Raw genomic sequence first — 21,198 nt, 5'->3', positions numbered from 1 at the left:
CAGCAACCTGAACAAGAAGTATGAACATGTTATAAACCTAGTACATATATCCTTCTGATACATATAACCAGCAGTACGTATATCAATTTTTGGTCAAATAGTTCGTAGTCTGATTTGTTTCAAATGCAGGGAACAAGAAACCTTGGGATCCCATTCCATTCAATGAAGTAAAGGAAGAAGAAAATGAAGAATGACAGAAAGCAACAGCCTACTAAACAATTAGAGAGTCTTGTAAGTACCTAAATCTACTTCTGTTTAATGAATTTATGTTTTGTTTTTAATGATGCTTTTAGCATATGTACTAATGCTGCCGATTCTCAAACAGAAGTATCCAGTTTTAGATGCTGAAAAGGCAGAGGAAGCTCGACTGAAGAAGAATATGAGCGCCGAAAAAGCTAATGCATATGCTGAGACTCTCCAACTTCTTTCTGAGCTACAGAAGGTAATTATAATTACCAAAAAAGTGAAAAGTAACAACTTTATCAATACTTAATGGACCACTTATGTTACATATGTTCAGTAACATGGGAAAACCCAACAGTACATATGTTATGTACTCAGTGAAACTAAAAGTACATAACTTCTGTACTGAAAAGAATCCGACAATACATATGTTCTATTTGTTCATTTTTTTTTTTGCTTTTTTAGTCTCTCATTTGTTTTTTTTACGTTTATGGTATATTGAAGGATAACGAACTTGGAGTTAGTCAAACATCAGAGGAAGATGACGTAACACTTGCCAAGAGACTCGAAGATAGGCTGGCTACAAAGAGTAATGAAGTCAAACCAATAGCGAAGTCGACTACATCAGTCATGGACAAGGAGAAGAAAAAGCCGACTATCTCAGCCAAGGAGAAGAAACTTACTCCAAAAATCACATACACCCCTCAGAAGCCAGTAACTCGGAGCCACCCGCAGAAAAGAGTTGATCCTGAGTTTGCTAGTGGCAAAGGACTGTCGGGACCTAAAATGCGAAAAACAAAGTCCAGAACTGAAAACCCAGTTGAAAAAGATTGCCCAACAGAGAAAGTTCAGAAAAAGGATGGCGAGAATGTGAGAAAGAGAAAAGCTAAAGGTGATCCAAATCTGCAAGAACTTACTAAAAAAGTGAAGAATGCACGCAAGTTGTTGAGCCTAAGGAAATCTCCGTTCTATAAGGATTTGAGTTCACAACAAAGAGCGCTTCTCTCTCTTTTTTTGACAAAGCTACCTCAATGTGAGTCTCTCTTGGATAGGTCCCTTTCATTTTAACAAAACTTTATGTACTTCGTTTAGAATCAAACTTATAATTGATTTGGATTATTTGAATTTGCAGCAACAGTGCTTGGAAAGCTCCTGCTGTGATTGGTCATCACATATTATCTGCAGAGACATTTGAAGATCTGCTACATAACAGGGCTTTAGAGGGAGATCTTATAAATTACTGGCAATACCAACTGAAAAAAGCATATCATAATGAGCAACCGGTGAATGGACAGAGAAAGTACATTCCAGTACTCCACATTGATCCAACAGGCTGGGTATGTTTTCCAATTTATCTCGATAAACAACATGCATCATGTCTTTGTAAAGTGCAGTGCATATCTCTGATACTGTTTTACATTGAATCCGAATTCATGCTTATTTGTTTTATATATTGAGAATTTGAATAGCATATCTGCGAAACTAAAACGAAACAATTTTTTTTTGATGTTGTAACAAATATTATGCTTTCATATATGTGTTTTACACTATAATTTTCAGTACATATTTACTACACTGATAAATTTAATTTTTTTCAGTTTTATTTAAGTGACCCAGTACATCAAGTAGCAGCAAACACTGCTGTTCTTACCCATCAGGAATATGGAGGAAGGAACCAGGAAGATTATTATTCCAATGTCACACCAAAACGTGCATTGGACGCTTCTTGTGTATGAATGCGAGAAAGGCGAATTCTTCCACTACAACACTTGGGAAGCTGTATCCAAAAACGAGTGTCTCGATAATGCTAATCTTATGGCAGAATACTGCTTGTTAGCAATTAATGAACGCTTGTCGAGCCTGCGCCTTCCACTTGTAAACAGAGTAAAGATGATTAGTTACCCAACACCTCAACAGGGAGACTATCCAGATTGTGCAATATATATCATGCACATCATGAAGAAAGTTGCAAAGGAGGAAGTAATTGATGGAGTGCGAATGAGCTTGGGAGACCCAGAAGAACTAAAGGACAAAATACATAAGAAGAGGATCTCTTTAGCATGCGACATACTCTCAGCAACATCTCCTCCTGAGGAGAGCTGGAATATTCATGCTCCAAAAGGTTTTTAAGACAGTGCTTATATGAATTAGGACTGCATAGTAGAAGTTATCATAGAGAACATATTCAGAGTTTGCTAGTTTGTTTTAGACAATATCAAAGTTTAGTAATTATTCTTATTTATTTTGATAACAATTGTTCTCGAAACTATGGTGTTTGTGTTTAATCTATGTACAGTTTGGCTTTATAAAAATGTTGACATGTTGGATGGTAAAAGTCCATAGTATGAAGTGTTTTGGTGTGTCTTATGTAACATAGACCAGCTATTAGATTCAATTGAAGAATATGACTCTCTAAATTTGTTAATCATGATGGGGAGAACATGAATCTCAGAGCTGGTCTCTTTGTTTGGTGTGTCTTAATTGAACACACAGTACATATAGTTGTGCTCAGAAAGTCTTGAACAACCAGCCATAATGGCCTAGAAGAACTTAGGGTACATAATAGATGTACTCCAAAAATCCTGAACACCACAATGACCTGGAAGAAACACATAGTACATACTCACTGTAATATTTATGTAGTACATAGGTGTGACATATTGTAACATTTTTCAGAGTGCACCTTGAAAAAAATTTCATCCAGATAGTTGTTCATTACAAAGTAGATAACAAATCACTATTAAAACAAACTTGGAAATCAACCTGAAAAACCAATAATATTGAAAGTGGATAATGCAGTACAAAGTACCATTAAAAGAGTCTTAAATGAGCACAAAGTACCTTGTCCCAGAAAGATATCAAACAGTACATAATTTCAGCACTCTAAAAAAAGCGAACAAAAGTGTTTAAAATGATGCGCAAAACAGAATCTGCATTGTGACCAATAGAACTAATAAGGGAGAACTGAAAATCTAAAACTCATGGGTATGAAGGAATGACAGTGCACGTTGCCTTGTTGTGGTGAGTTTTCTTCTTGCAGTTGGAACAACGGACGGACTTCCTAGCTTTCTCCCATGCATTCTTGATACGATTTCCCTTTGGCCTACCTGGTGGAACTCGTGGATGGGGTGGAAAAATAGTATCCTCTGGCAGATACTGCTCTGGCCTGTTGTAGTTGGGGATTGGTCTGATAGCAATTGAATACAGCTGCTGAAAATTTGTAACTTTGAAGTAGTCTTCGATATAATCTACGTATCGATCACCCTTGGCAGAGAAATGCTGCTGTAGCATGAGAGCATGGAAAACCATAAACACGCCATCTTTGGCAGGTGCAAGTCTTGTTCAGCAGATCAACAGTGTGAGACCTGCAGATGCGTAAAAAGCTTTTCAGCACAAATAACTTAAAAGCAGTACATATATGCAGCACTGCAAACAAATACAAAAAAACAAAACATATGATTCACTCCTACATGTATGCTATAGTACAGTAAAAGTTGTTTTATGGGATAAAGCTAACCTAGGTGAATGAATCTCATAATCATACGCAGATGACTGAGTAACATTCCAAACTCGACCAATTTGAATATGTTCTTTAAGTAACGCCTCGTAGGTAGGAGTGAGCTTCTCTGGGTCCATCAAAAGACTCATTTCGCGACGTTCATTCATCAACTCCATAACGCGTAACCTATGAATGGAACAAAAAGAACACCTGTAATAAATTTTGAACAAAAAAAAAAAGAACCAAAAACAAAGAAAACACCAACAACAAAATAACACACACAAACCTGATCATGTCAACGAGGGCACAGGTAGGCAACCTCTTGTATTTCCGAACCCAATTATTGAAGGACTCAGCAACCCCAGGCCTTCCCATTAACTCCATTTCTATTAGTGCTTCTTCATATCTTGCTGGTGTGAGAGCATAAGTTGCTTTTTTGAAACAAGCCATAACTTCTTTGTACTTCTCGTCCGATTTCCTGATTGGTAAGTTTCCTTGCAAGTGGTAGTAACAATAGCCATGATGGGAAGTAGGAAAGTGTTTAGGAATAGCCCTCAACAATCCTTCATGACGATCAGACATAAAGGTGATAGGACGGTCATCGACAATGTTGCTAAGATTGCACATAAACCAATCCCAATTGTCAACATCCTCTCCTGGGACCAATGCAAAGGCTAGCGGATAAAAACCTGCAAAAAACAAACAGTACATATATTATATACTGTCACTAAATATGTTGCTATATTAATAGATGTAACATATATTATGTACTGGAAAATAGACTAAGAATTTCCAGTACATAATAGACATATTGTACTCAAAAAAGGTCTTATGCTTACATATATGAATTAGTGTGTTAGACACAATAACTTTTCAGTACATAAATGGTATACTCAAAAAGTTCCAACGGTTTAAAAGCAGTGAATAACTTGTAAACATAACAATTAAAACGTAACAAAGAGCACTTGCCTTGATTCCCATTCAGACAAGTAGCAGCCATAAGGGTACCTCTAAATCTCCCGGTCAGAAAAGTTGCATCAACAAAATCATCGGTCGACAAAGTCTATAACCTTCAATACAAGCGCCTATTGCAATGAATAACCTTTCAAATGTCTGAGTTGCATGGTTAAACTGAAAATCCACATAAGAGCCAGGATTTGTTTCTTTCAATGAATTCACCCACCAAACCAGATCAGAATAAGACTTTACATCATTCCCAAAAATTTCATGATGTGACCGCTCCAAACCATGATATGCATGGTGATATTTGATATTAACACCAGCACCAACTTTTATATAATCTTCAATTTCGCGAGGCTTGATAAGTGGGTTGTGCATCACACGATCATGAATAAGGTTGTTGTACCAGCTTCTTCGATACTTTAGACTTCTCAACTTCACACCAGCTCCACAAGTGTGCCTCCCAACATACTTTTTATCCTAAAAAATCGCAAGTAGAATCAATAGAAACTGCATGGATCATCCAAGTGCATGGGACTTTACTGCATTTCATTGTGAACCTTTCACGATCATTCTTCACCTTTGTTACGCGATACCCAGTCTTCAAACAATACTTTTGACAGGCCAACCGAACAGCATAAACACCACCACGAAAAAGCTTGTTCGGATCATCAAAAACATTCTCCCACCCATCGGACAGAAGAGGTTTAACAATTTCTTTTCCATCAGTTTCATAACTATCTCTATCTGCCCTAATCAGTTCTGAATTGTTGTCGACGTCGCTGAATGTAGAGGAACTACATCCACCAGCAGAAAGAAAATCCACATGCAGCTCAAAGAACGGCGATTTCTTTGAAAAATGCAAGGCAGCGAGACCATGAAGTTGAAAGTCAGAAATCACAGGCACTTTGACACCATTCTCAACATAAGTGATGATAATCTCAGAAGGGTTCAAGGTTCTCCAGTTTTCACAAATAAGAAATTTCAGGTCATCAATACTAGACTTAAAAGTAACCAGGTGAGCAAAATGATGATGATTATAATAAATGTATACATAGCAGTAGGTATTTGGATTGGAACACTCTGCATAGACATGTTTTGAACCTGCAAATGTGACAAAGATGTAACAGTATTAAAATACAGTATTTCACATACGTACCGATGGGTCAAACTAAAAAAAGTGAGAGATCTATGCAAGAAACAGATTCTAAGAGCAGTTTCTATGAGTATGCCATATATGTACTGCAGATTCATGAACTACAAAATCATCTGCATGACAAAGAATAATTAAGAATCTAGGAGAAACAGCAGAATCGAAGCACGTAATACGGTATTTCACATACGTATTGATGGGTCAAACTAAAAAAAGTGAGAGATCTATGCAAGAAACAGAATCCAAGAGCATAAACAATGAGTATGTCATATATGTACTGCTGGATAATACGATTTGAAAGTGAAAACAAACCTGATTTTGAAAAGAAAACAGAAATATAATCAAATCGAAAGCTAAAATAAGCTAAAAACTTAACAATCTAACCAAATAACTGAATAAATACGAACAAGATTCATAAAAAACAAACAGAACACAACCGATCTCCATGATCCAAAATTCAAATCTTAAACATGATTCAAAAACTGTAGCAGAAACAATGAGTATGTCATATATGTACTGCTGGATAATACGATCTGAAAGTGAAAACAAACATGATTTTGAAAAGAAAACAGAAATATAATCAAATCGAAAGCTAAAATAAGCTAAAAACTTAACAATCTAACCAAATAACTAAATAAATACGAACAAGATTCATAAAAAACAAACATAACACAACCGATCTCCATGATCCAAAATTCAAATCTTAAACATGATTCAAAAACTGTAGCAGAAACAATGAGTATGTCATATATGTACTGCTGGATAATACGATCTGAAAGTGAAAACAAACATGATTTTGAAAAGAAAACAGAAATATAATCAAATCGAGAGCTAAAATAAGCTAAAAACTTAACAATCTAACCAAATAACTGAATAAATACGAACAAGATTCATAAAAAACAAAAAGAACACAACCGATCTCCATGAAACTGTAGCAGAAAGAAGAAAATAGAAAAGATTAAGCAACATACCTACTAAAATCACTAAAGAAATCTTCAGAAACCCTAGTCCAAACGCGAGAAGAAAAAAGAGAGCAGAAACCCGGATGTGAATTCGCTGGTATCTTTTTTTAGAAACTTTGAAATAGACTGCTTAAATATGGGATTGGAAGGGTAGTTTAGGTATTTGAAAATTTCACATGATTTGTCCCGCACGTGTACAGGACCTGGAATTAAAAAATTGGGTCCATTTTTATGTTTTCTTTTTATTATGGACCTCTAGTTACCGGGCTTTAGTGGGTGGACCTGCCACTAACTAGTATCACTATAACAGTACCTATTGGTGATTCCTAGTTTTATTTTATATATACCTGTAGATACCAATATTCATAGATACAAAAAATATAATTTGGAAGCTCAATCAGCTGAGCTGAACATATTAGGGAGAGCCGGTTAGCTTTCTTTTTGAGATACACGTTATAACTACAGAGAATGTGAGCTTGTAAGCTAAAGAACTATTAGCCAAAAGCTAACAGAAGTTGTACATGAGTTGACTTATCGACCTAATGAAGTTAGGAAGGGTGACTTTCTCGGTGTTGGATTGTTCTCATCTGTCCTTGAACCTACCGGTGATGATTGTTGCTTTAGCTCAGATAGTCGAACTTGCTCACTTGTTATCCTACTCTGTTAGCATAATTAAAAAAAATGTGGCACAATACTGTTAGTTTCACAATCTGCAAATTGAATTGAATAATCTTGTAACCAACCAAAAGAAAAAATAAGTAAAAGAAAAAGAAAAAATAAATCCTCCAATGTTTTCAGTATCACCTTAAATTCAATATCTTTTACTTGTCTCTCTAAGGAAGACACCCGATTCTTTAGCTGCTCGAGTGCATCTTCTGCTCCTGAGAGACTTATATCAGATACAGGCCTTGTTATTCCTGCTGCCTTTAAAATACTTGTACACAAGCACAATAACTTCTGTGCCAATTGAAGCCTCTCCTCTTCGGTTTCCTGCATCAATAAAATATATGAGCATTCCAGACAGAAGAACTCACCCTTTCACCCCAGCAGTTAGACTGATAAAATCATTTAGGCCAAAAATTATGCGAAGGAAGTATTTCCATCTAGTCAGATTGCCAACCTTGAGTTTCTTGTGTAATCTTTGTTCCTCGTCAAACTTGATAAAGGGGCTCCTTCCTTCAGAAGCACGATAACGAGCAAGTTCTTCCTTGACCCGTGATAAGATTATCTCGGATCGTCGTAACTTGGCACTTAGGTCTTCATTATGAGCCTTTAGTACATTATTTTCCTCCTATTGAATTGAAAGGTGTAAGGATTGTGTTCTTTAGTGCAGAATAAAAAGGGAGGAACACCAATATTTCAAAACTACTATTAAGGAAACCGGATCGAATGTTTCAAGTGACCAATAAGTTGTCCCTAATTTTGATGTTAACTCCTTGAGGTGAATTGAAGATCGAAAAGTCCATACCTTGATTTTTGCATGATGATGTATACGCTGCTGCAGATTTTGCTGTCCTGACAACTTTTTCGCTTCATCTTCAAGATCCATCACCTTCTTCTTATGGTTCACATTCTCAATCTACAAGTTTCAAAAAGGAAAATCAAAAACCAAAGGAATCTACCTACACTGCAAAACTGTTGGCAATACAAAGATATGGTAGGCAAACCTTCAACATTTCGTTTTCCGTTGTGAGAAACTGATCACGTTGCCGAAGCTTTTCGCAAGCAACTTGTAGAGCCACCATTTCTGCATGTCTTTGGTTTATTTCCTCCAGCCATCTAATGAAAGACTCATCAACTTAGAATAACTGAGTAATAAACAGAATACAAAAAAAAGTCAAAAACCTTGATACTTTGAGTTACTCACCCTTGTCTCTCTTCAATAAACGCATTCAACTGCTGCTTCAGTTTTACAACCTCGGGATCCTGTAGAATACATTTATTTTTAGAACATAAATGTATGCGGCATCAAAAAGAATGTAAATGTATAGTAAGTAAGGCTTAGTTTAACCTTTCCAGAGGATTCATCAGTCTCATGCTGACCCTTGTCCATAACCTTAAGCGCTTGTTGATGATCCACTAGTGACTAACATTATATCAAAGAAGAGACGGTAAGAAATTGAAGAGATTTAAAAACAAAGAATAGAAGAAAAAAAAGGTACGCTTGCTTCTATTAATGGAGCTATTATTATGTTGTTGGAGCTATACATAAAAAAGTGACATCCCCCCAACCTATGTAGCAAGAAAAACTCCAAACAGGAGAAAGAGTAGACACAAGATAAAAATAAGCAAGCTACAACTCATAGATTAATATCTTACAGCATAGTTGGTCATATCTAGCTTCACTCCAAGTAAATCCCGAATAACATCATGAGTCATGCTCTCTGCGGCAGCAAGTCTAGCATTCAGCATAAATATCTGCGAAAAACTAAGCTTATTAACGAGAATGGTAAATGAATTATGAGATTTTTCTGTATCTGAACAAAAACAAAAGTGAAACCTGTGGGTTAACGCTCATACCTCTTTCTGTCGATTTACAGCCAAGGCTTCAAGCTCCTCAATTCGAATCCTCCCGGCAGTAAGTTCCTCGTCTTTTTCAGACTTTATTTGCTGAGTCAAGCCCAGTCCAATGCATTTAAAGGGGGAACCAGAACCTCTAGACTTCACTGCATACTTCTCCGGTTTTGTGGACATTGAGTTTGTAGTATGGGAAGAAACAGGCTCAGGTTTGACATGTTCGGCCATGGCTTCCAATGTTTTGAACTGGTTTCAGTATATAGTAAATAAAATCAGAAGATGCGGACTCCACTTTAATAGTTAGTACTGAAGCAACAGGGAATATAATAAAGATTTACATGACGTAAGTAACCTTTTGCTTGTATTCACATGCCTGTGCCTCTGCATGTAAATTTAACTCTGAGATATGAGCTATGCACCGAGAAATCTGATATGCGCAAAACAAAAACAACAAAAATCGCAAGCTTGAATGCACATTCAAATTAATGTTTCAGGAATCCATTTGAAATTATTTATGAACGAAGGTTGTATTGAGCCAGCATTTTTGAAATAATGAATCTTGTAAAGGATAAACAAGCACAAAAATTACATACCTCTGCATCTTTCTCAGCCATATTCTTTTCAAGATCTTTAATTTGTTTTCTGGCTTCTTGCAAGTCGCTTTCTTTATTTTGAAGATGCCTGTGGAAAGATAAAAAAAAAAGATATTTGATTTCATCATTGTGGACAATTAAGATTAGAATCCATATTCAAACTTTTTCAATCGGGGCAAACAAATCATGAAGTATCTCAAACCTCTGCAAGTCAGCATCTTCATTCATAATGTTTTGCATTTCTAACTTCATGTTCACACCAGATGTTTGTACAGCCAGCATCTGATTTCTTATTGAGTGAAGCTCCATTTCTAGATCCTCTCTCTGCAACCTTTGTCTTTCAGCCTCCCCTCTGACAATGTCCGACTAGCATAGAGGAAATTTAAGCACATCAGACGCATGTGTCGTGGCTTAACTCTATGTTGGGGAGAGAGAGGGAGAGAGAGAGAGAGAGAGAGAGAGAGGAGGGGGGGGGGGGGGGGGGGGGGGGTAAGGGGTGGGCGGGGGTACATCAACAGTACCTGGTTTTGCAGTACATCAACAGTACTTTCTAGCTCTTCAACGGACCTCTCCAACAACTTCACCTCCTCTTCCTTCTCTTCTGCGTATGCCTTTGTTGACTCAGCAATCTAAACACACAACCGATCACAGATCAAGAACCATGAAACAAAAGACAGTTAGGAACCACAGAGGCAGGTAAGCATGTCAGCATCAACAAAGAAAAGGAAATTAGCAATTACATAACTACCTGCCGAGCTTCGGCAGAGATTGCTTCATTTTCTTCAGCCAAAGCTCGCATCGCTTCGAACTTCTCTTTCCAATCAAAGACCTCGGAATTGAGATGATCCCTCTCACTAGTGACTTTGTTCAAATCATTCTTCAATCCCTCGAGCAAAGCATTCATTTGACCAAGGGTGTTTTCCATTTGAAAGAGTTCCTCTTCTAAACTTTCCTGCAGCTTGCCTCTCTCCTTCAATTCCTCCTCAATGGAAGTGTTTGCTACTTGGACATCCTCTAGTTGAGCTCTCAGATCAACATTCTCATTCTGAATAATTTTATGCGACTTACGCTCTGTTGATAGATCCATCTCAAGTTTTGAGCAGAAGTTGGTTTTCTCCTTAAATTGAGCTTCCAGCACTTGCCTTTGCTCAATAGCTTCTTCAACTCTACAGGTAAGATCATCTTTTAATGATTTCATAGCAGTAACTATTTCTTCGAATTCATCATGTTGATCTTTGGCATTAGACGCTGTTTCTTGCAACGTATTTAACTCAAACAACAAGCCTTTCAGGACTTCATCTTTCCTTGCCAACTCAGTCTGGAGAGACGAATTATCAGACATCAATTCTTTAACAGAGTTCTCCAAGCATTCAAGCTCCCCAATGAACCTAGAGAACATTTCATCATTTACACGGATATCATTCAACATTTTCTCTACCAGCACAATATATTTGCCATCGAAAACTTGAAGAATGTCACCCGCAATATTTACAGATTGGAGCAAATCAGAAAAGCTCTTAGTTTTCAAAGCGAGCAAGCTAAACACACCGTCCTTACTTTTCTCAGTAGCAATAAGCTTGTTTCTCAAAGAACAATTTTCCGCCTTCAAGGAATTTAATAGGCTGGACTGGATTTCTAGATCCTGGCTTTTTAACTTGAGCTCTTCCACCAAATTTGATTGCAAACTCTGAAGCTTATCTAGTTCTTCATCTCTCATGACACACTCAGTATTTAAGCTAGAAATGCAAGTTTCCAACGAGCATATTTTTTCCTGCAATTTACTGTTTTCTTGTTCTATGACATGTGCACGACAATTAGAAGACTCAGTTTCAGATTTCTTCTCTTGAAAATCTTCAAGAACTCTGCAGTAGTTCGCCTTCAGTTCCTTTGCACCACTTTGCAATGTCACGTTCTCTTCCTCTACAGACCTCAGCCTTTGTAACTCTGCTTCTCTACTTTCCATTTCTATTTGCATGCTGCAATGAGAACTCTCCAGAGCTGCATCCCTTGCCGCCAACTCTTTAACCAACCGTTCATTCTGAATCTCAAGAACCTGAATTTCAGATGATATACTCTCCTTGATTGCCATGGCATCGCCAAGTTCAGCTTTTAATTTCTCATTTATGAAAGCAACTTCCCTCAATGATTGAGTATCTCGTTCGAGGATCTTGTTTATTTCATATGTTTCTGCAAGTTCTGAGAGGCACTCTTTCAGCTTGCATGAGACAGCATCTTTGCTGGAAACTGTTTCTTCCACCACATTTTTTAAAACAGCAGCATCAGCTTCTACAGCCATGCATACTTGCTTTTCCAGCTCAACATCTACCTGAAGAAAGATAATCTCTTTAATTAAAGTTTCAAAAATTGCTCTATATGCTTCTGTCTCTCTCTCAGAACCAGCCTTATCCACCGCCAGTTGTTTCATCTCTGTTGCTAGAATAAGTGATTCAAAACCTTTAGATGCTGAATCCAACATCATTAGATCCTCTTTGTCTCCAAACAACTTCTGCTGATCCAACAGGGCTGTCAAAGCACTCACATTAGTCGCGTCTAAATCTTTCATCAATAAGGAAAGCTCAGAACCCATAGAATCTGACCTAGCCAACAGTTCCTTTTCTAGGAGTTGCAAATCCAGTATTTTCTTCTCAAAGGCACTTAGCATACAGCTTAACTTATCAGTCTCCTCTTCTTTTCTTGAAACTTGATCAAAGATGTTTCTTCTTGCTCTCAAGTTATGCTCCTTCAAATCAGCCATCAACGTGGTTGACTCACACACACCATGGTGAAGCAACCCATTTTCTGCATTCAACCCAATCACAGCTTCCAACAGAACACACACGTGACAGAGGTGTAACACCGATACAGCACAATCCTTGGCAATTATCTCCGACCAGATGTCCTCCAACCATGACCTTGTTAAGCTTGTAGACTGAACAACCTTGGACTTCAAGCAGTTGAACTCACAAACTATTGAGGTGAAATTCTCCATGCATGCAGTTTGGGTTTGTGTAATAATATCCTCCAAGGCTAGAACTACACTCCTTGTTTCTGAAAGATCCGAATAGAGCTGTCTCTCCAGGTTGTCATATTTTTGATCCTTCTGATCACTAGAATTTTGAATGCTTGCATTTCATGGATTAAGGAGTCTCTTTCATGGGTGATGTGTCCTCCAAATTCTTCAGCCTCTAATTTCAAGTTTAGCCATTTATTTCATTCCATCACTGCAAGTTTCGCAATTTCGGATTCTTTCATTGTGTCTTGTGCTTCACCAAGTTTAACAAGTAAACCAGAAGCCTCAACCGTTTTCTGTGCTGCAGTCATCTTTGCAGCACGCAAATCGAATTCAAGCACCTACATAAAACCATTACAAAAGGGTATCATAAGACATAAATATATATGAAGGAACACTCAAATCCTCTACTAATTATTTGTCTAATTATCGATAAAGCTGAACAGATGCTTGATGACATTCATGGAGGAAGCAAACAGCATCATAGCCCATAATAGGTGTTAAACTCACAATGACTGAAAAAAATGAATATTACCTCTTTCTTTTGAATCCAATAAGATTTAGTTTCCTTCACCCTTTTCTCAAATGTCAAAAGCTTTTGCTCCAACTCATTTAGCTTGAGATCAAATTGTTTCCCTGTAGCATCTGTTTCTGTTTGAAAGTTAAGGACTTGAGCAGTGACACCCTCCATGTTTATTCGACAACGTATCTCCGACTTCTTAATCTCATCTTTCTCTTTGAGTAGTTTGGCCATCTGTGCCTGTACTTCCCTTAAGCTACCAAGAGCTAACTCAACCTCCTTTTTCAAAAGGACAATGGTTGTGTCTCCATCAGATGCATCTTTGCAAGGCCTCCCAACATAATCTGGCTCTTTCTTGCGGATGCTTGGACATGTCTCAATATCAGCCTGGGAAATTTTAAGAATGCATTGTACAACCAAAGTTATGTGCATATTATGATTATCACAACATCATTAGCAAGGTTTCACTGTTTTGGAGTTTTATCAATTTGAAAGAAAAGTGAACTTACCGAATAACTCTTCTCACATGGCAAAGCATGCAATTCTTGAGTGGTTACTGTGTGAGGTTCTCCTTCTAGTTCAGCGTATTCATTCATGTATGTACTGAGAGTGGAAACATGGAATCTAAACTCATCCAGTTTCTCCTTTGTTTCCAGTATACTGTGACTTTGAATCTCACTCAGCTTCCTTTCCAGTGCATGAACAACTTCTTGCTCTTCAGCAAGTTTAATCTTCAGATTAGTACAGATTTCTTCAGAGCACTCGGATTCCAATCTCAAAGCTTTGATTTGTTGTTCTGCATCCCTAAGGGCAGAAACCTGATACTTGCAAAGTGCATCCTTCTCCATTCCCTCTGCACGGGTCTCATTAAGCTGGATCTCTTTGTGCTTCAAAGTTTCTAAAAGATCAGAATTTCTCTCGGACAGTCTATTCACAATTACAAAGCCAGCTGTTGCACAAATTTCAGTTTTACTGATATGGTTTCCCCATAACTTGACCTTAGTCTCTATCTCCGTTATCGTACACTGTTTTGCACGCAACGCTGAAGTTAGAGCTAGAACTTCTTTCTCCTTTTCACACTTTTCGTTTTGCTGCTGTTCAGTGATAGCCAGTGCTGCCCCTCTTAAAGACCTAACCTTCAATTCCATATCAGACCTTAGCTTCTCTGCATCCTCCAGGCCACTTCTTAACTCATCAATCAAAAGATCTTTTTCACAGATGGTACTTACCATCCTCCCGACCTGCTCACTGATCCTAATTCTCTGAGAAAATGAACGTGAAATTAAGTCCACCTCATCAGAAGCATCTCTCAATGAGTCATGACCATCAGCAATAACCTCTTCGATTTCAAAAGCTAACCTTTCCCATTCATCGGTTAAGGCATTCAGTTCCTCATCTTTCCCCTGAATTAGTTCATGTAACCTTTCGTTGTCATCTGTCATCAGTAATAGCTTCTCCCGGAGATCCTCTTTTTCTGCTTCCAGCATCAGTAAGCTCTCTTTAGTTACTACATCATTTGCATTGCGTTCCACAACTTGCTGGTGAAGACTTATAAGCTCTTCTCGGATGTGTTTATTGTCGTCAGTCATCGTAGTTAGCTTTTTCAGAAGATCTGCTTTCTCAGTTTCTTGCATCATCAAACTCTCTTTAGCTTCTACCTCTTTCACATGCAACTCCATGACCTGCTGTTGTAGAGCCATAAGCTCTTCTTCGAGGCATACAATAACCTCCGCTGTTTCTGCCTCAACCTGTCCACGAACTTCTTCTGTTTCTTGTTCATTTGATGCCTGAAATGCCCGATCACTTTTGTACCACAGATTCAATCTTTTGGCTTTTTCAAGAGAGTTGATTACTCCTTTCAACCTGTCCTGCAAGGAGAGATCTTCAATCTTTGAAAGCTTAAGAACGGGAAGATTTCTTAGTTCGAGGCTGCGTATTTGTTCCTGTAAAATGGATATGTCATGATCCTTTTTACTTAGAAGCTCCAAATAACCGTCACCCCACTTCAGATCCTCCAACTCACTCATGGAAAGAATTTGTGATTCGAGTGCTTCAATTACAGACCTTGCATCTTTCAACTCTCTGTGGGCGTCTTCTAATTGCTTGCTCATCTGCAAATACCTCTCTTTTGCCATCTCAAGATCATTTCCCAAAGACGAAGCATTTTCCTCTATACTGATACGAGATGATCTCTCTTCTTGGATAATGTTTTTTAGTATATCCAACTCCAGTTCTAAATTCATAACTTCTTCTGTGTGTTTCAGTATGATTTCATGCTTCAGAATCTCCTTCTTTTTCTCAACTGAATCATGCAAATGATTGTTGAATGCTTGATCTACCATTGAAGCTTCCTGAAAGATAATATCCACGCGCTAATAGTTCAGCAAACTTTGAAGAGTTATGTGAAATAATTTGAACAAAAGTGTCACTAATCAAATTAACCTCGGAGGACTTGAAAAGGAAATCCTTATCATCATGGAAAGATCTATAGCTGTTTAATTGAGAATGCAGTTCTTCTATTTCCCTGCAAACAAAAGGAATGGGAAGCATAGCATGACAAAGCTGAAGTAGAAAGGAAGACGAGAAAGCAGCTGACCTAAAAGTGAGATTAAACACGGTTGATTTGAACTGCTAGTACTGAACTCCACTGACCTGGTAAGTTTTGCATTTGTCTCCAAACAAGAATTTAAGTTATTCCTGCAGTTTTCTAACTCATTCTGAGTTTTTGTTAACTGAGAGAGGAAAGGAGAGGAATGTCAGATATACCAGAGAAAACTACCATATATAGTTTAAACAATGAGTTGGGTAGTATAATTGAACCTCTAACTGGTCTGAATTATGCTCTCTGACAACAGCCTCCTGTGGAAATATGTGCCATGGTAAGGGAATCAAGAGGAACCAATAATATAACACATGGATGAATTAAAACACATAGGAAGATGTTTGCAAAGACATAAACTAACTGACCTGTGGTGGCACAGTAACATTTTGATTGCTATACATTTTGCTATTCTCTTCAAGGAATTGAAGTAGCTGTAAAAAATTGTAATTAGTATACCAAATAAATTAACAAACCGAAATTAAAACTGTGAGCCTAAAATGAAGAAAGACCTGATCGCGCAGTTCGGATACTTCTGTCATTAGCAGTTCTCTCTCTCCTTCTTCATAAAAGTCCTGAAACCTACAAGCTCAAAACGTAAGTATGACTAACAAAGCAATTTGGAAATATGTATGATGGTGCTAGGAGAGCTACAGGGGATTACTTTCTAATTTTCTCCAAAAGCCTGATGTTCTCAAGTGCAAAACGGGTTACTTCTGGGTTCCTATCAGCCCTAACTTGAAGTAACTTAAGCTCTTCAGAGAGAGCATTTGTCTCCTCCAATAAGTAGGCATCAGAAGGTATCAAACCACCGACCAGTGACTCCATTCTCTGAATCTTGTCCTCCCGAAACTTCAGCATCATTTTGGTGCACTGAGTGTCCTCCTCTCGTTGGCGAACCTGCAATATGAAAGTTCAAATAACTGGTTGAGATAATTTTGATCCACAAAAGCAAAACGTAGATTACTTTATCAAATGATAATAAGTTACCAAACGATTCAGTTGTGCGATTTCAGCTTCCAGCTGCTTCATTGAAGTATCTGCCATCTGTTCTCTTCTCAATGCACCGGTCAGGGTGGTTTCCAGAGATTGCATCTAATGTAAGTGTAATAAAACATCATAGTTCTCATCATAACCAGATAAATCCTAATAAGGTATTTAAAGAAGAACCCATTTGATAATTGCAGCCACCATCATCAGTGGGTGTTTTTCAAGATTCATCATATAATAAAACCCAAAGCACTGCTGCATTACCTGTTTAGTAGACAATCGCACAATACCCAAAGAGGCAGACCCTTGGGAGCCGTCAACACTTTCAAGAACCATATCAGGTGTCTCTTCATCATGTGGACCATCAGAACTTTTTCTGTCGGCATCACCAAAGATTGCCGAACGATATGAGAGGGACCTAGATACATTCTGCCGCTTGAGAACAGCAAGTTCCTCCTGTGTCAAAATTTTCAGTCAACTACAGCCTAAATAGCAATGATGCGCCAAAACCAACAAATACAGTTTGAATCATATCAATTACCTTCAATAGGTGTATCTGGTGCCGCAACGCCATTACGTTCCCCGATGCATCTTCGTTGACAATAGCCTTGAATTTGCAAATGAAAGAGATGTTTTTAGGTGACAGAGGAGAAATGAGCCCTTATACTCTATTAGGCATGTTGGTTAATCATACAAGCATAATTGATGTGGAAAAGAAAATAATTACTGGCAATGATGACTTAAAGTAAGTATTACATTGTTTTGAATTAATTTAGCCCGTTGTGCAAACTTGAGAGTGCTTAGGGTTTCGGCAGCAGAACTACAAACATAGTATAGAAGGTCAATCAGAAACCGTATCCCAAAGTTGAAAATTATATTAAAAAGAAAGGACGAACACATACCAGATTGAAGGGCTAACATTAGCAATTATCATAGTTTTTGAGTTTCCACCCAGCGAATCCTGCATAGCTAACAGTACAACTAAGGCCATGCCTAGATAAGAAAAGTGAGCCCTATGTTTAGAACCTTTTACGTTTAGAATTTGACCTGGAGAAGAAAAGTGAGCCTTGAATCTCTATATGGAATATGTCGCTGCTTCCCTTGTGCCACATCCACTAGAACCATTATTACATGACTGCATATGCAAGTAAACAACGACAAGAAATGAGGCTTCACTATAATGTAAGTAGCAAATCAAGGGAAGAATTGCACTAGAAGTTTATACAGAAGCAAGTACCCTAACGTAGATAGTGATTTGTTAATACTCGCTGCTTCCTTTAGTCGCTCACCCTCAGCTCCAGATGCTTTCTGCCTGTTTGAAAAATGTTAGAGATGTGCGAGCTATGTTTGCCAAGCCTAAGTATGATTTTATATTCAGCAACGGTCATCAAGCTCATTACCTTTCTGAACCAGCAAGATCTACAAGGTTTAATCGCGCAAACCGTAAGTTAGTGGTGGAGTCTTTTTCCCACCTACTCTCAATCACACATGTAAAGACACAATGTGAACGACTGCTCTCTCTGTTCATATTTGTCGCTGCCACCTTCCTATTTGCAGCACCCTGTCGAGAGCCGAGAAGCATCAATGTGAGTAAAACAACCAGAGATAGAGACAGAGAGAGACTCTGACGGAAAGAATTAAAGGTATATCACCCGAGTAAGAAGGCAAAGAATGTCATTCACTGTGTTAACTTCAAATTCGGTTAGATTCTCAACATACACGCCTGTTTTCATATCCTCCCTCAGCTGTAAGTAAATAAAGATGAAGAGAGTAAAGGAAGAATTAAAGACTAAAGGCGTTAATTTGTATATAAACTCAACTCTTAAGCTTACACAAAGAATAACTTACTAGCAAATTAGTACATGAAGGATCTAGGAGGTCCGTTATCTGTTCATTGTAAATCTCTAAGAAGGAACACTTGCAATTGTATGTTAATTTCTCATCCCTTCGGATTTCCTCTTCCTGCAAATAGAAGATGGAAGAACAATCAGCCAATTGAATTATAAGTGTACAAGGTGCACATTGAAATTAACTAGAGAAACGGAAATTACAGCTCTTATCCTTGCAAACAAAAATTCGAAGATACGTGGTGTCATCCCACGCTCTGCACTGGGATTGACATCCAAGTCGGCAATTTCACCAAGCATTGTATGTGTCTTCCCGCTCCCAGTCTGTTGAAGAGATTATCAATGCACAATTTACAATATACCAAAACCAGTTAAAACAGTACGTGTCAAAACAGGCAAAATGGAAACTATTCACAATATCTACTTGATCATCAAAATGTTGTGGCTATAATCTTCGTACCTAAGAAGTCTTCCAAAGATATGGAAGTCGCAACATACATGAAAGTTAGCCAATCGTAACAATAGAACCCAAGAAAACAAATGTAGAAAGTACCTGGCCATATGCAAACATACAGCTATTGTATCCAGACAGACAATTCTCTACCATTGGTAGACCTGCCACTCTAAAAAGCATTTCCTGCAGAAAATCCGTTTTCAAACAAACCTCAAAAGGCTGGACACATCAAATACTAAAATAAAACCGTATAATGTATTGTGTAAATATAGACCTGGCTAGTTGTTTCACATGCCACGTGATCAAATGTGAAACGAGCTTCCTGTTGCCCAACCCAAGAAATGCTTTGTGCATTCTCTTGCTTTAAGCACCGGTTATAACCTTGTTGTACCCGCTCCATGTTATTCAATGGACGGACACGTATTAAAACCTGAAAAGGAATACATAGCCCCCATCAACTCATCTGTAGGCTAACTAAAGCCTTAACCCAACTTTTTATGCGGGTAAAATTACTCTTCCCCTAAATTAGCCAATTGCACAAAAAGTAATTCCAAAACAAATGAAGTAAATTAATTTCAAAAGGGTGAAGAATATGACTTGTTTTACCTGTACATTGTGATCCATCCAGAATGAAGGGTCCTCTTTAAGCTCGAAATCAGGCACTTGGACCGTATTTACAACAGAAGTTGAAGAGTAGGGAATTCCTTTAGAAAGTGCACCAGGGTTTCCAAAGCGAGCACCAATGCTCATTGGAGGTCTGGCCCCATTAAGTGCAGTAAACCCAGAAGCCGTCGGTTTAGTGACACTCTTTGTTGGTGTACTGAAGGTCGAAATCGAACTAGATTCAGAATAATTTGTTGTAGACCTTCCCGTTGTCCTAACAGAACGAGGAGTCACATTGGGCAAACCCCCATTGGCATTACTACTCCCACGGCTCGACACTGGAAACTGATGCAAATTATGAGTTGCATCACCATCATCAGCACCATTCTTACTCGCCCATCCAAACTTACTCCTCAGGGAAAACCCTTGCTTTTCCGGCGTACGAACTGCCGATCCAGAACTCTTCCCCCTTTTAGAAGGAGTAGTATTTCTATCAATCTTACTTTTACTATAACCAGATTCTTGTTCTAACACAATTTGTGTTGGTTCTGGTATAGTATGTAAAGGAGCCCTAATTCCATCAACAAAATTAGGATTTATTATAGAATCTTTAGGGTTTACTGGTACATTCTCAATCTCTTCACTAGATTTCTTTCGCTTGTAAGATCTCAAATCTTTCAACATTCTGCCAAAATTTAAACATCCAAAATCAAAACAAAAAAATAAATAAAATGTATGCAAAAATCAGGAAGAAATTGGAAATTCAAAACTATATTAGAACAAAAATCTAGAAGAAATCAGATAATTTAAATAAAAAAATAAAAAAAGGGCGCTACCTGAAAGAGGAATTGAGAAACAGGATAAGAAGTCCTGAAATCTTCTGGGACAAACAAAGTTAAGTATAAATCTGGACTAAATCTAGTTAATATTTTTCCACGAAAATAAAATCATTTCTTCTTCTTTTCCCACACTCTAAGCTGAGACTGAGAGAGAGAGGGTGGAGGCTGTCTGAGAGTGAGAGTCTTGAAGATCTTGTTTCGAGAAAACTCTTCGATCTTTGTATACCCGAGATTTTAAAAACAACAGTTAGGATTTGATATATATCTTGATAATTTAGAATCTCCATGTATTCGCCGCGAGAGTGGATTTTGAATTTCAAGGGGGTTTTTCAAAATAATAAAATACTCGGTTGACATGGGTGTAGATAACTCGACGTTTTGATTGGCCGCGTAATTGGACGGAAACATCAATAGTTTGGCAAATTATGTAACGTGAAAAATACTAGAACCACCCTACTATATGGGTTCA

At 37.8% G+C, this 21,198-nt stretch overlaps 1 protein-coding gene and 1 pseudogene across 1 annotated transcript; both read right to left on the bottom strand.

Annotated features, from left to right (window-relative positions):
• Window positions 1–3,868: 3,868 nt before the first annotated feature.
• Window positions 3,869–5,560, bottom strand: LOC113352408. The gene is made up of 5 exons (XM_026596228.1): window positions 5,544–5,560; window positions 5,223–5,439; window positions 4,753–5,122; window positions 4,019–4,371; window positions 3,869–3,892 (listed from the first exon to the last, which is right to left on the bottom strand). The coding sequence occupies exons 1-5, from the start codon at window positions 5,558–5,560 to the stop codon at window positions 3,869–3,871; spliced, it is 981 nt and encodes a 326-aa protein (XP_026452013.1).
• Window positions 5,561–7,071: 1,511 nt separating this feature from the next.
• Window positions 7,072–20,944, bottom strand: LOC113349745 (annotated as a pseudogene).
• Between the last annotated feature and the right edge of the window lie 254 nt (window positions 20,945–21,198).

Source organism: Papaver somniferum, chromosome 2 (assembly GCF_003573695.1).
Source record: "Papaver somniferum cultivar HN1 chromosome 2, ASM357369v1, whole genome shotgun sequence".
Taxonomy (NCBI): domain Eukaryota; kingdom Viridiplantae; phylum Streptophyta; class Magnoliopsida; order Ranunculales; family Papaveraceae; genus Papaver; species Papaver somniferum.
This window is presented reverse-complemented; position numbering and strand designations above follow the sequence as displayed.